At 40.0% G+C, this 14,118-nt stretch overlaps 1 protein-coding gene across 1 annotated transcript in view; it reads left to right on the top strand.

Annotated features, from left to right (window-relative positions):
• Positions 1–5,855: 5,855 nt before the first annotated feature.
• Positions 5,856–14,118, top strand: part of DCTN2 (dynactin subunit 2) — a 47,795-nt gene continuing 39,532 nt past the window's right edge. Inside the window, exons 1-2 of the mRNA XM_007422059.3 lie at positions 5,856–5,981; positions 9,260–9,328. Coding sequence (XP_007422121.1) covers positions 5,946–5,981; positions 9,260–9,328 — 105 coding nt within the window. The 5' untranslated portion in view covers positions 5,856–5,945. The remainder of the gene's footprint in view (positions 5,982–9,259; positions 9,329–14,118) is intronic.

The raw sequence follows: 14,118 nt of genomic DNA, 5'->3' as shown, positions 1-14,118 counted from the left end.
GTTGAAACTGCTACGCGGAGGTACAGCCAGTTGAATGAATTTGGACCTCTGAATAACTGGTCCCACAGGATTGCTGTGAGATACTGTATATGGAGAACAGAAAAAGACAGACGCCAAGTTGGATATATGTAAACTTATTTGTGTATGAGTGTTTAGAAGGAAATCACACTCTGCTTAATGGATCTTGCTCACTAGTTCAAGAACTGAAGCCCTGGAGTGCTTTCACTTGCTAGCAAACCTAAGAAAAAGCTCCACTGAATTCAACTGGGAGTGTAAGGGAACAAATTGGTTCATCACATGTATATTGCAATAGTGCTTAATATGAGAAAATATAACTGCAACCCATTAGTTTAACTATATCCCAAAAAGGAGTTTGAGAACTACATTTTAATCACGTTACATATTTTAATTGATATGTATTTTGATTCCAAGAGATTCAGAATGTTAAAATGAGCAAATGTTTACCTAGTAAAGACCATTTTAGCACCGGTAATACTAAGCCTCAATGACAGTATTGCAGATTAGAAACAAATTCAGTGAGGAACAAGAGAAATTTGTATATCCGATGAAGGAAGCACTGTAGACTTAATTGGAGAAAAACTTTAATTCTATCTATATCACATATAAGTATACATTTGTGTCTGTCTATAGTGAACCTATAAGTAGTATAAAATGTGTGTGTGTAGAAAGAGAGCTCTGCAAAGCCTTCAAAAGATACGCTTTGAATGTTTTTTTCCGTCAGCAAAGTGAAGTAGCTGTATATGCAGATGCGTATGAAAACAGCCATGAGCAGGTCAAAAGCAGTCATGTGAATCTGGGAAGAGATGCAGCTCCTTTAACAATTAAAGAAGTATTTCATATGTGCTCCCACACATTCTGCTGCACCTCTTTTGAAGAATTTGTATAGCTCTACTATGTGTGTGCATGCATGCATATTTAAATGACATGCATCCCCAGGAACCAGTTTGGTATAGTGGTTAAGGCACCAGGCTAGAATCCAGGAGACCAGGAGTTCTAGTCCCGCCTGAGGCACGAAGCCAGCTGGGTGACCTTGGGCCAATCCCTCTCTCAGCCCTAGGAAGCAGGCAATGGCAAACCACTTCCGAAAAACCTTGCCAAGAAAACTGCAGGGACTTGTCCAGGCAGTTGCCAGGAGTCAAGGCTGACTCAAAGGTGCTTATGCCCCCCCACACACAAATGTGGTTCCCCAAATATCTGAAATACATTGGGTATTTGGCAGGCCCTTTTTGGTAATGTCCTTGTGGTTTACTGTTCACAAATTGGCTGCTAGGGGAGACATGGTCAGTGATAAAACATAGACTTACCAAAGGCAAATGAGTGAAGATGATCTCCATTGCCTCTCTCTAATTCCTGCACTCCCATCCCCATCATTGTCTCTGCAGCCACTTGATGTTTTTATTTTCTAAAAATATCGATGAGGCCTATATAGAATCTAAGATGTTTTTAATGTTAAAGATTATAATGAATATTAAGGTTTTGCTTTGCTGCATTACAGTTTACTGTTTTTTAAATTAAAAAATCTGATATATTGTTAAATGTTCAGGTGGGGCAGGAAGCCCTACACGCATCAAGGGAGATATCCTCTGGCACATTGGTTCCAATGAACACCATGTTTGGAAACTCAGTTGTATGTACGGGCCTTTTTCTTACATTCTTTATGCCCTATATTTCCACTGAACATGCTGTGATAAATTGGAGCATACACACCTTTTATTCTTATAACTTACAACAAATTTGCCTAATGAATTATTTAGGTTTACAATAAGGATGCTCAAAAGGATTAGGTGAATGTACTTAATAAAAAGCATAATGAATTATTAACAATATACAGGCATAAAATAAAAGACACACCCACTGTATTCTGCAGAGTACACTTTGTATTATTTCCTGAATTGCAGCAAAGCAAGCCTCTGAAAGATGCAAGCAAGACCTCGAATCCTACTGAATGTGGCTGGGGGAAGGATAAGGAGTGGCAAGGTAGCTATTGCCATTATTCTCCATTTCAAGAACTCCAGCTTTGGCTCAATACATTTTGCAGCCCAAGGCTAAGAATAATACAGTGTCTTCTCTTTCTCTTTCAATGTCCAGAGGTTGACTGGACCAGCAATTAAATATTCTTTCACTACAGGACAAGGTTTGAGGGAGGGTGTCCAGCCCTGCACTTAAAAACAATAGGCTGGCTTAGGGGTGCAGACCTGGCATTCTCCCTCAAATTCTGCATGAATTTAGCTCTCCTCTTCAATACTTTGCTGCAATTTCCCACGCTCTGCTACCTGAGGCTGCCTGCTGCCTTCTTCTTTCCAGCTGGAGGGTGGTCTGCCAAAGTCACCGTCTCATGTCGGATGTTTTATAACACAACTCTTTACTCCTGCACCTGGAAGAAAGCTCCATTGGATCCCTGTTCCCATTTTTGTGAGTATTGTGCATGCATCATGCACTCAACTGAGCGACTAGTGAAGGAAGGGCCCTACCAAAGCTGCTACTGCTGCTTTATATCATTGGATCGGTGGGAGATGCAAACTATGCTGGCTCTTCACACCCAATGAAAATTATCTGCTGATCAGGTTTGTAGGCCCATGTCATACATAAAAAGGAAATCCTTTGAAATCTGTGGAACTTATATTCAAATCAATAGATCTGTACTGGGCTCATAATTATATACTTTATTTCTAACCATCCTAGAGACAGTATATAAACATCATTGGCACAGTCTGTAGAAAATCTAGGCAAGCTGAAATGCTACTGACATCATTTAAATGCTCAAGGTTTGCAGAAAGGCCAACAAAGAAAGGAAAGTGGGGAAGAAAGGAAAATCTAAAAGTGATGATGGGCATCTGAAACAAAACAACAGATCAGTGAAGCTGAATGTGGAATATTCAGGGAGGAATGGAATAGAGCAGTGCTTCTCACCCTTGGCGGCTTGAAGATATGTGGACTTCAACCCCCAGAATTCCCCAGACTGCAGAGTGCTCCCATATTCCCTCCTATTATCTGAGTAAACATGGCTGACCCTTCAGCCACACTTGTTACTATCCGCTTTGATGAAGCATTCTTAAAAAATCAACAACTTTCCTTTTTTTATTACATTTGACTTGGCCCAAGAAAGGTATTGTTTCAATATAAAGTATTTTTCTCAGAGCCAGCATTGCTACTTTTTTCTTTTATATAACTTAGACCTCATCCTCACATCCTGTCACCCCTGGCATGAAACTCTCCTGCTAACCATTTTGGAGGGCATGTTCTCATAATGCAGCCTTTGTCTCATCTAGCCCACTGAAAAGGCAGCCTAAATTTATCTTTAACTGTTCCACTGGGGTGTTTTTTTTAGATTTTTTTTAACCTACCTTTATTATTGTTATTAATAACTCAAGATGGCAAACATACTTAATACTCCTTCCTCCTCCTATTTTCCCCACAACAACCACCCTGTGAGGTGGGTTGGGCTGAGTGAGAGTGACTGGCCAAAGTCACCCAGCCGGCTTTCAGGCCTAAGGCCTAGAGCTCACTGTCTCCTGGTTTCTAGCCTGGTGCCTTCACCACTAGACCAAACTGGCTCTCTTGACTCTCTGAACTGTTGCACTTTAATGTTTTTGGTGTTCTCCTGACCCAAATCTCAGCATCCAAATGACCTCTGATGCCCCACGTACCGTCTTGGTGATGACATAGCCAGTGCCTGGCATCTCCTGTGCTCCGATTGGTCAGTTGAAGCTGCTGTGGGCAACCCCCTCCCCCGATCACTGTTTTGTGCTTCCTGTGGCTATTTTGCCTCGCAGGAGAAACTGAATGTCTGGTTTCTGTGCAGGCATCTGTCACGTAACGCCTGTCCTGTGTTTCACCAAGGGCTGTTGAAGCATACCCAGGTTCCTAACGTACCCTGATAGACCAGTCTCCTGGAAGACCACTAGGCCTGATATTAAACACCTGTCCAGCAGTCTTTCAAAAGACAAATAGCCCTGTCTGGGGAAAAAAAAGGGGGGGTAGTGGGTCAATTGCATTTGGAAAGAGATGTTTTGCTGATTCTACCCTAAATGAGAGCATGGAAGGTTTTCTGCTGCTTCCCCCAACAAGGAGTTTTGCACGCCCACACCTTCAACTGTTTTCCTACTTGGGGAGGGAGGCGTGCCAGTTTGCCTACTCTAGCACCATCCTGCAAACACCATGGGATAGTTCCAGGTGCTGCCAGCTGTGGCCACTCTCAGCCAGCACCTCTGTTCCCTTGCAGTAATTTGGAGTATGGAATAGTTATTATTTACAGGACATATATGGCTGCCTACCTCATATAATGACTCTAGGCAGCTCACAACAATCCATAAAAACATGGTTAGAAACAAAAGGACCCTTCCCCCCAGGCACCAGTCCAAACCTCCTCACAGCTCAAACCCCATCCTAGCCCCATGCTTGGGGGAAGAGCCAGGTCTTCACAGCCTTCTGGAAGGCTAAAAGGAAAGGGATCCCTCAGATCTCAGGTGGGAGGCTGTTCCAGAGAACTGGGGAGGGCACCGAAAAAGCGCGCTTCCAAGGTCCCATCAGGCAGCAACATTTAGTTCTTGCTACATTGGAAGGATTGATAATGAAGCTCAAGCTCAGATAGATACTTTGGCCACCTAATGCAAAGTGAGGACTCTTTGGAAAAGACCCTGATGCTGGGGAAGATGGAAGGCAAAAGGAAAAGAGGACGGCAGAGGGTGAGATGGTTAGATAGCATCACTGAAGCAATGAGCATGAGACTGAGCAAACTCAGGGAGGCAGTGAAGGACAGGAAGGCCTGGCGCGATAGGATTCATGGGGTCACGAAGAGTTGGACACGACTTAACGACTGAACAACAAGAAGAAGTGAAAGACAGTTCCATAAAACAACCTACCAATCTTCTGGAAGATTAGCATGCCTCTGCCCCAAAAGAGCCCAGTCCAGGTCAATGGGGAGGAGGATGGGTCAGGAAGAAAGGGCAGGAGGAAAAGGCAGTAGACCTATGTAGAAATAGTCTGGGTGACAGGTTACTGGGCCACTTATAGCTTACCTAACTATCCAGCCATTATAGCTTACCTAACAAACCCAGAGCTTAAATTTGGTATAAGCTAAGCAGACTCAGAGAGGTAGTTTGGTGTAGTGGTTAAGGCATCAGGCTAGAAATGGGGAGACTGTGAGTTCTAGACCTGCCTTAGGCACAAAGCCATCTAGGTGACCTTGGGCCAGTCACTCTCCCTCAGCCCTAGGAAGGAGGCAAGGGCAAACCACTTCTGAAAAACCTTGCAAAGAAAACTGCAGGGGCTTGTCCAGGTACTTGCCAGGAATTAAAAAGTGACTCAGAGGCACATATATACACAAGCAGTCTCAAACTATATACAATACTGTATTTTTTCTCTTCCTCTACTCCTTTTAAATTATTTTGGAAAAACAGACACGTTATTTTATAAACCTTAAGTTTCTTTTTTTTTTTTTTTAAAGTTGGCCACTTTTCTTGTAGAAGGCTTAGGCACAAATAATAGGAAACGCAAAGCACAAAAATCAAAATGAATAAAAATAAAAATAAAAAGCATCAGTGCATAAAGAATGCTAATAATAGCCAATTACCAATAATAAAAACAGAATTCCTTTTTTTCTGGAATCTCTTGTTTTTGCTTTGATGGGCAGCTTCTTGGGTACCTTTGAAGCCTGAAATGAAAACAAAGTTAAAATCAGCACTGGGGAAATTGCTAGCACATGGCGAGAATATTCTCAGTAACAACGAAACTTAGTGTTCTTCGTCCAGCAGGACAGTAGATGACTGAATTCCTTCGTTGCTTCCGGGACTACAACTCCCAGAAAACATCGCGCGGCGAAACCAAAGTCTCAGTCCTCCCTTCGCATTTAGTTGTTCTCGCGATACTTGGTTTTTCTGACTTTCGCCGGCCTAGGTGGCTTCAACCCATCTTTGCACCTGGCTATGGCCGATCCCAAGTATGCGGACCTGCCCGGCATTGTGAGTGGCGAGAAAGGCGCCCCTGCGCGGAGGAAGGAGGCGGGGTGGTGGTGGAGGCAGTACCATTTTAAGGATGGAGGAGCATGAATCGTGCCTGTGGGGAGGAAAAGGGTGGGGCCGGGTGGGCTAGTGAACCTGGAGGGATGGCTGGCGATGAAGGGGTGGTTGGGAGGCCCGCTTGCAGGGAAGGGAGCGATTGAACATCAGATGGGGCTTTTGAATTGAGCCAGGCGAGTGGAGGCTGAGATTAGAGGGGTTTAAGGGAAGCCCAAAGCTCAGCCTGATCCCGAAGGACGTCTGTGTCCGGGAGCTTGAATAACGGGATGCAATTAAGAAACGAGTGGCCCTGAAGCTGTGCAGAGGTGGGGGAATCTTCTGCAGAAAGAGCGGGCAGCATTGCGTAATATTCTGGGAGGCAGATGTTGCCCAGCTCATTTCCCCCACACTTTTCAAAATGCAAGGTTCTCTGTATTTTGGCTGTACTAATTAAACTTGTTTTTAGATATGTGGGAATGAGTCATAGTGAAAATTGAAGAAAAGGTTGGTAAAGAACGTTGTATGTGATTTTGTTGGCGCAAACATGGAAAGTATGAGGGAAATGTTTCTTAGGGTCCTCCCTCCTCCCCCCTTTTTTTAACTTTCCATTTCTCTGTGTCTTTTTCCCACCACTACCGGGGTGGTAAAATATAGTTGACTGAACAACATGAAAACTAGTTATCTCTATCAAAAGCTATTCCAGGATCAAACTGCCTATTAATGATAATATGTTGTGCAAATCCTATGGCACCTTTATCTAAAGCCAAGTCTGATGACCACAAGCTCAAAACAAAGGGATACTGTTGTTCCAATGTCTTAAATGCAGGCGAGTATGAAAAGAAGCTGCTGTTAGTTGCTGACTGAGCTGCCCAACAGAACAATAACCAATAAATTGTGCTTGTCTCAGTTAAAAAAGGGCAAGTGTCACATTGAAGGATACAGCCTAAGGTGTGGGTTGCAGATACTTTCTGGGTATTATATCTGGGGTGGACATGGGACATTCCATGCCCTGTAGCAACATCTCTATATTTTGTCCTGTCATTGGAGTATCTCAGCATTTGCGAGAGACTGTAGTCTAGCGGTAAACAGCTTACGCTACACACAGGAGATTCAGCATTCAGTCCCTGGCAGCTTCAGTTAGCTTGCATAGCAGGGGATGGGAAAGGCCTTCTCTTCCTGAGAGCCATCACCCAGCCAGAACAAACATTGCTAACTGAGCAGCTTCATATAGTCTATATGTTGTACTGTAAAATGAAAATGAATTGAAAGGTGATTACAATATGTGGGATTCCATAGTTTTTGAAAAAGTACCATGTTAGGGAAGGCTACTTTATGTTTTAGGGAATATGCTAGCAGCTAGCAGGGCTTGAACAGGATAAAACTGGATGGGTTCTGCCTAACCCATTATGTTGTTGTTTCTGTGGTACTTTTTTTGTTAGAGGGCTATTCCAAAATAATATTGATTCTTATCCTAATGGCAGAAGCTGAGTTTCATTTTTCACTACGCATAGAAATTCTCCCTCATTCTTGTGAAAGGACATTTGCTTTTCTCTTATTTATGCAGGTGTGTGACCTCACTGTTCATATTTGGGCAACATTTTGTCTGACTAGGCAATCTTCTGGGGCAAACATGCACATAAGTGAGGGGTAATAGACTCATTATGGAGTTACCATTTACCTTATGCTTTCGCATTTTGTTGATCAAAATATATTTACCTGATGCCCCAGTTGTGCCCATTCCTAGATCAGGAAGCACTGCTTATGGTTACCCACACCTTAGTTTCCAATTAGACTATTACAATGTGCTTTAAATGAGCTGCACTTGAAGAGCATTCAGAAGCTTAAGATGGTCAAAAAAGCAGCAGCATATGCAGTATTGGACATACCCACATAACACCACTGCTACATAAGCTGCACTGGATCCCACTGGGTTTCTGGGTGCAATTAATGGTGCTGGTTATTACTTTTAAAGCCCTACATGACATGGGGCCAGGTTACTTGCAGGGCCGCCGATCCCCAATGGTTTCTCCTCATCCCACTAAATCTGGCACAGTGGGGATACTCCATGTCCCATCAGTGAAGCAGTGTCATCTGGTTGGCCCCAGGAAGCATGCCTTCTCTGTCATGACATCTGTCTTGTAGAACAGCTTCCTCCCAAGATATGGAGGCCTAGATCCTATTGGCCTTTTGGAAGGCTCTGAAGATCTGGCTCTTCCCCAGATAATGGGGTTGATGGAGCTGCAGGGTGGGTGTTGTTTTGTTTGATATTCTAATGATGTAATTTTTAGGGGCCTCGACCCAGTTTTTTTTAATTGAATTTGTATAATCCAATTTGGTTATATTTTATTTCTGTTTGCTGCTCAGTGATCCTTGGTTACATGGACAGCTATATACATTTGTTAAATAAATAAAAGCTAATTGGTACATTTGGGAGGGGCAGTGCTGCAATTTGAAATCCCTGAACAAAGCAATATGCATATTCTGTACTTATTCTATGTATTTCTTTTTGTACCAGTGATGATCATAGTATGTATACTTTTCTGCTGAGAGTTTTTTTTTTAAATTACCCCATCATGCCTTCACTAATGACCATGTACCTGGTTACCTGAGATTATTTAGAACTGATGAGGCCAGTAGTTTGAGATTTTGTCTGGAGTTCATGGGGAGTAGATCTGGCAACAAAATCAGTAATGTCACTATGACTTAACCATCACTATGAATCTTCTGAGCAAGAAAACACCACAAATAAGTGTGTAGGTTATACATGCAATTCAGTCAGGGTTCATTAATTCCCCTTCATGTGAACTAAATATTCCATCTGAATCTTTACTTATTATGGAAAAGGTTTTCTTAAGGCAAAATAATTGAAAACTGCTGTTTTAAGTTGTGAATGGGCTCATAAATATTCTTTGGGCCAGCATGTAGGATTTATTTATTTATTTTGCAGGCTCCCAACTCTTATCCTGACTCTGGGCAACATACCACATAAGATAATTAAAAACAGAAATATACAAGGATCCAACAAAAGAAAAATTTGGAAAACCTGTTACTTAACTGGTCATACTTTAAGTGTAGTCCATATTGTTTATGTTCTCTGGTTTTAGTTCTTTAGATAATAAGAGTTCATCCATGCAGCTGTTAATTTATGGTGGATCTTTTAAAATGGAATGTTATTGTAGTAGTTCCCCTCTGAATCTGGATTAATGTTCTGATTTTTTCCCCCTCTGTTATTATGTTTTCAGGCCAGGAATGAGCCTGATGTTTATGAAACAAGTGACCTCCCTGAAGATGATCAAGCAGAGTTTGATGCGGTAGGATCATGTGAAATTCCATTGTTTCTTTAATTATAATATGTGTACATTAAATGGGGGTATCTAGCCCTTAGACTATTTCCAAAAACATCCTTTCATCAAAGTGACTTGTATTGCCTACTATTATTATAGAGTGACCAAGTGAAAGGATACATGAGAATTGGAAAGTGGTATAATTTGGTATTTTAAATCTTTGTTAAAGAGAACTGGATTTCTTAGTTTGTTTTAACCTGAATAAAACTGAAATAAAGACTCCTAAAAACATTGAACTATTAAACAACCGGTCTCCTTGGCTGCTTTTTGCTTCCTTAATGTGTAGAAAATAATTCTGAACTGTAGATTTTCTAAGAAGAATATCTGTTGTTCTGTAATAATAATGTTCTAAATCAAGATTAGATATTAAACAATTAGTAGATTTAATTTGCTTTGAAAATTTTCAAAGTTATTCTTATTCCTTCTTGCCTGAAAAGAGCTGTTTTGTGCCTTTGTATATGTGTGAGGCTTTTTTAATGTGTTTTTAAATTAGTTATACATGAACCTTAGTCATTTTATACTCAGAGTGCAAGACTCCTTTGATATTCCCTTGAAATTCTTGGTGGAAAACCATCAGCAAAAGTATGCTGTGCAGGCATTAATTGACTTTGGTGATGAGACCTTTGCTGTAATGAACAGTTAATCCAAGGTTTTACAATTAGATATAATAGTTAGTAGTCCCAGTCTGAGAGAAAGGATTCCAGGAGATGCTAGGAAAAAAAAACCTTAAATGATTCAGAAGGACTGGCATGAATTTTTAGCTATCGTAATATATTATGAATTTGATATCTGGAATTAGGCATGAATTTTTTCCCTTAAATATTTATAACCTAAACATGTAGCTGAAAACATTAGGTTTGCCATTTGATAAGCTAGATTCTTTTATACATGCACTGTTAAAAACTTCTATTCCATATTCAGAAAAGAAAAATACTTGAATTACTGGAGAAAATATCACAAGCTTAAGATCCTAAGATTCCATCTGCCTCAATATCAAATTCCCCAAAATGTGGATGAAGAAGCTGTTAGATGTTTCTTCACCTAATGATAGTAAATTTAGTACTGAATGATTTATTTTTGCAGTTATATAAACTTTTATTTATTTAACTGTACAGGCCTCATTTAGCAACTGCCTTGTTTAGTGACCATTTGCAGTTACAACAGTGATGAAAAAGTAACTTTAAGACTAGTCCTCGTGTTTATGACCTTTGCATGCCTGTAAACCAAAGGAAAGCTGAAGTAAGATCATAAGCACAGTTGCTGTTTCACTTAGCAACTGCTTCGCTTAATGACCAAGTTGCTGGTCCCAATTGTGGTCGTTAAATGAGGACTACCTGTATAGTAAATATATTTTATTGCAAGCACTACCAATAGCTTCACCTGAATCTGTTGTACAACATTACTGCTTAAAAATCTGGACCTGGGTTGTTTGTTTGTTTTTTTAAGAATGAAAAAGAAGATATAAGGCTGGCCTCTATGTGTACAACATTCTTTATTTTCCCTCCATCCATCCAGCTTTATTAAATAAGCCCCCTTTCCAAGTTAGGTGAATCATTACAGTTAAGTGGGATTTTAATGCATGCATAGTTAAATTAATCAAGCCTGGATTTCCTAGTTTTCATTTTGCTTCAGGAAAGAAACTTCTTTGTTATTCCCAGGAATGTATAATCAGAATGGCATTCAAATAATATATGAGTTATGTCCTCTATCTCTGGACCTCCACAAATACAAGTATGTTTGTCGTAAGAAACTTGGTTAAACCTTCCATATTTAACCATTGTATTCAGCTGCTCAAATCTTGCTTGAGTAAATACCTCTGTAAGATGCTTGGGCATGTCTGTATTTAAATATTTTGCAGTTTGGAAGGTGTGTTTATAGTGGCTCATACTTATTATTATAATGAGAAAGTCTCTTAGTCCAACTAAAGAACTATATGTTGTTACCCTGATTTGTCCACAATATACTTGCCTAGAGGCAGTGGATTCTTCCTCTTCTATACTCAGTTAAATAAATCACTGCTTGGCCAAGGTGAGCATGATATGGCCCTTTTAGTGTACTGAATCATTCTGAACTGAGCGTATATGGGATTAATCTGATATTTCCACCAAATTGCAAAGTAGTATGTATATGCTTAATTTTTCTCTTCCTGCCACTTTTCCTTTGCAATGTACACTTCGGTTGTGAGATTTTTTTACTACTGTAAAGGAAAATTGTCCCCCCATTCTTTTGACTTTGGGGCATTTGTCATACTTGATGATGGCCTTACTTAATTGAGTCCTTTCTTCAGTCTAAACTTATCAAGAAGAGAATGTGTAGGACCAGAAGCGCTCTGACATATCTGAGCTTTAAAAATTATTGTAGTCAGATTTGTTTGGGATGGGGAATAATAAAAATCTCCAAGAGCTGAGGTAGTTTATAATGCTAGAGAAAGCATAACTAAATTGTATTTGAAGAATATGGCTTATTTTTTTTTAATGAAGAGGGAATTATAGTAATCCTTTAAATAGCTTTAGAGCATTTGAAAGTAAAATTTTAGGATAAGGCTTAGCTATGGGAGGAAAAATCATGATTAGAGTATCAAGTTTTTATCTCACAATGCTGTCAGCCTGTGATGGAGCGTGACGTTGTTATTATTCATCATGATGTGATTTCACGTTGTTAGAAGTGCATACAAATGATGGATTGCTGTACAGGTCCAGTGTAATGAATTATTTTTCTGTGGAAATGCCAGTTGAATCTCATGAAGGCTCTTTAAAATGGATGCTGTAGATTTTAAAGCTTAGAATCAAAAGAGTGATTTTGATTCCTTGTTTCTGTATATCCCTCCCTGTTCATACTATAATCAGAATATTTGAAAGTCCCTCACAAAGCCTATTCATATTGACTCTAAGTCTGTAGTACTGTAGTCCAATCATGCATCCACTGTTTTTTGTAGTAATTATAACAACCATTAACAAATGCTCTGGCTTACAGTACTGTATAGTGCCAGAAGCTAATTCCTGGACATGGCAGGAGATGCATCATGGGCTCAAGTGCTCACTCCCACTTTGGCTTCTCTGTCTTTGGCCCAGCCATTATCAGCTTCTTGTGATTGATTCCAACAAATTTTGATTAATCTTGAAATAAATTTTGATTTATTTGAAATAAATCAGCTTCAATCAATGTATTATGGAATTGGTATAGTTCAACAAATCACAATTAAGATTAATTGCAAAATTTATCCAAACTTGAAACTGGTTAATCAGAAATAAAGCTAAAAGCTTCAGGTCATTTTATTCTCATTACCATAAACTATGATTTACCATGATGTCAACCTGCATTCATTGTAAGTTAGGCTCTTTGCATGTCATGGCAACCCAGAGGTTTTAATAGCAAGCCACTGTACTAGCTTTAATATTCCTTCTTGGTTCCTCCTTGAACCAAGAACCCTGTTTTATCCCCTCCTACCACATCAGAAGTGAAAAACATTTGTTCTTGCTTTCTGATCCCTGGCTTATTTGAGAGGCAAATCAGTGATTCCAGTTTGGTTATTCCAATTTTTTTTTTAAAAAGCCTTAAAAATAAAAATCACAGCTATGTGGAGAAAACAATTATAATAATTTAAAAGAAAAATGGTGAATTAAAAAATTATACAAGATTGGATTTTTCAGAATTTTTCAGCAAATGTTCTTGTATAAAAGTGGCAGTTGAGCAGTGTTATGATGTCTTTTGATACATATGAAAAATAATAGTAATACATTCATTTTTTCTGCCTTAGACCTACCTAGATATGTGTAAGGGCTGTTTCTCAGGGTGATAAGAATTCAGGAGATGATTTTGTAAATAGATACCTGCAAGTTCATCCATTATCAGTGAAAATACCATATTTTTCCGACAATAAGACGCCCCCATGTACAAGACGACCCCCACTTTTCCAACCCAAAATTAAGAAATCAATATTTTAAAGGTAGTGCAGAACACATTTTTATTTAGTAATTAGTTAACATTTACCTGATACACTCGGTGGGAGGAGGTCCAAACCGTCTCTCTGCAGCTCTGTTTCCAGGCTCTTTTGCTTAACTGATTACATTCAAGCACGAGTGAAACTGCCGATAGCTTGTCTCTGCAAACAGCCTTCCTCCAATTGGTTTGTTCAGCATCAGCTGACGTCAGTTACATCAGGCTCGTGATTGGAGGAAGTCTGTTTGGGAGACAAGCTATTTCACTCGTGATTGGAGGCTAGCAATAGGAGGAAGCCTCTCTGCAGAAACAAAGTATGGGCAGTTTGGAACCGCGCGATTCTCGGCTGACTTCCTTGAATAAGACGCCCTTCAGTTTTTAGGGTAAGGATTTTAGAAAAAAGTATCGTCTTATAGTCGGAAAAATACGGTATATCTCTTCTGTTAGCAAGAAATTATGAAATATTCTGCCCTAATGTGTTAGGAGATGAAATAGGTTCTAAGTGGAAGATAGTTCAGTTAGTAATATGTTTGTAATCCAATCCCCCCCCTTTTTTTAACTGTTCAATCATGTCTGATTCTCAGAGACTGCATAGGCAAGTCCCTGCAGTTTTCTTGGCAGGGTTTTTCAGAAGTGATTTGCCATTGCCTTCTTCCTAGGGCTGAGAGAGGGACTGGCCCAAGGTCACCCAGCTGGCTTTGTGCCTAGGCGAGACTAGAACTCACAGTCTCCTGGTTTCTAGCCTGATGCCTTAACCTCTACACCAAACTGGCTCTCAATCCGATCCCTTACACTTCAATAAATCTTGTTAAGAAGAT

This window comes from Python bivittatus, unplaced genomic scaffold (genome assembly GCF_059951505.1).
Source record: "Python bivittatus isolate LINGU-HERP-01145 unplaced genomic scaffold, Pbiv_v1 ctg000220_np1212, whole genome shotgun sequence".
Lineage (NCBI taxonomy): Eukaryota > Metazoa > Chordata > Lepidosauria > Squamata > Pythonidae > Python > Python bivittatus.
The sequence above is the reverse complement of the archived record's forward strand: the minus strand, read 5'-3'. Positions and strand labels throughout refer to the sequence as shown.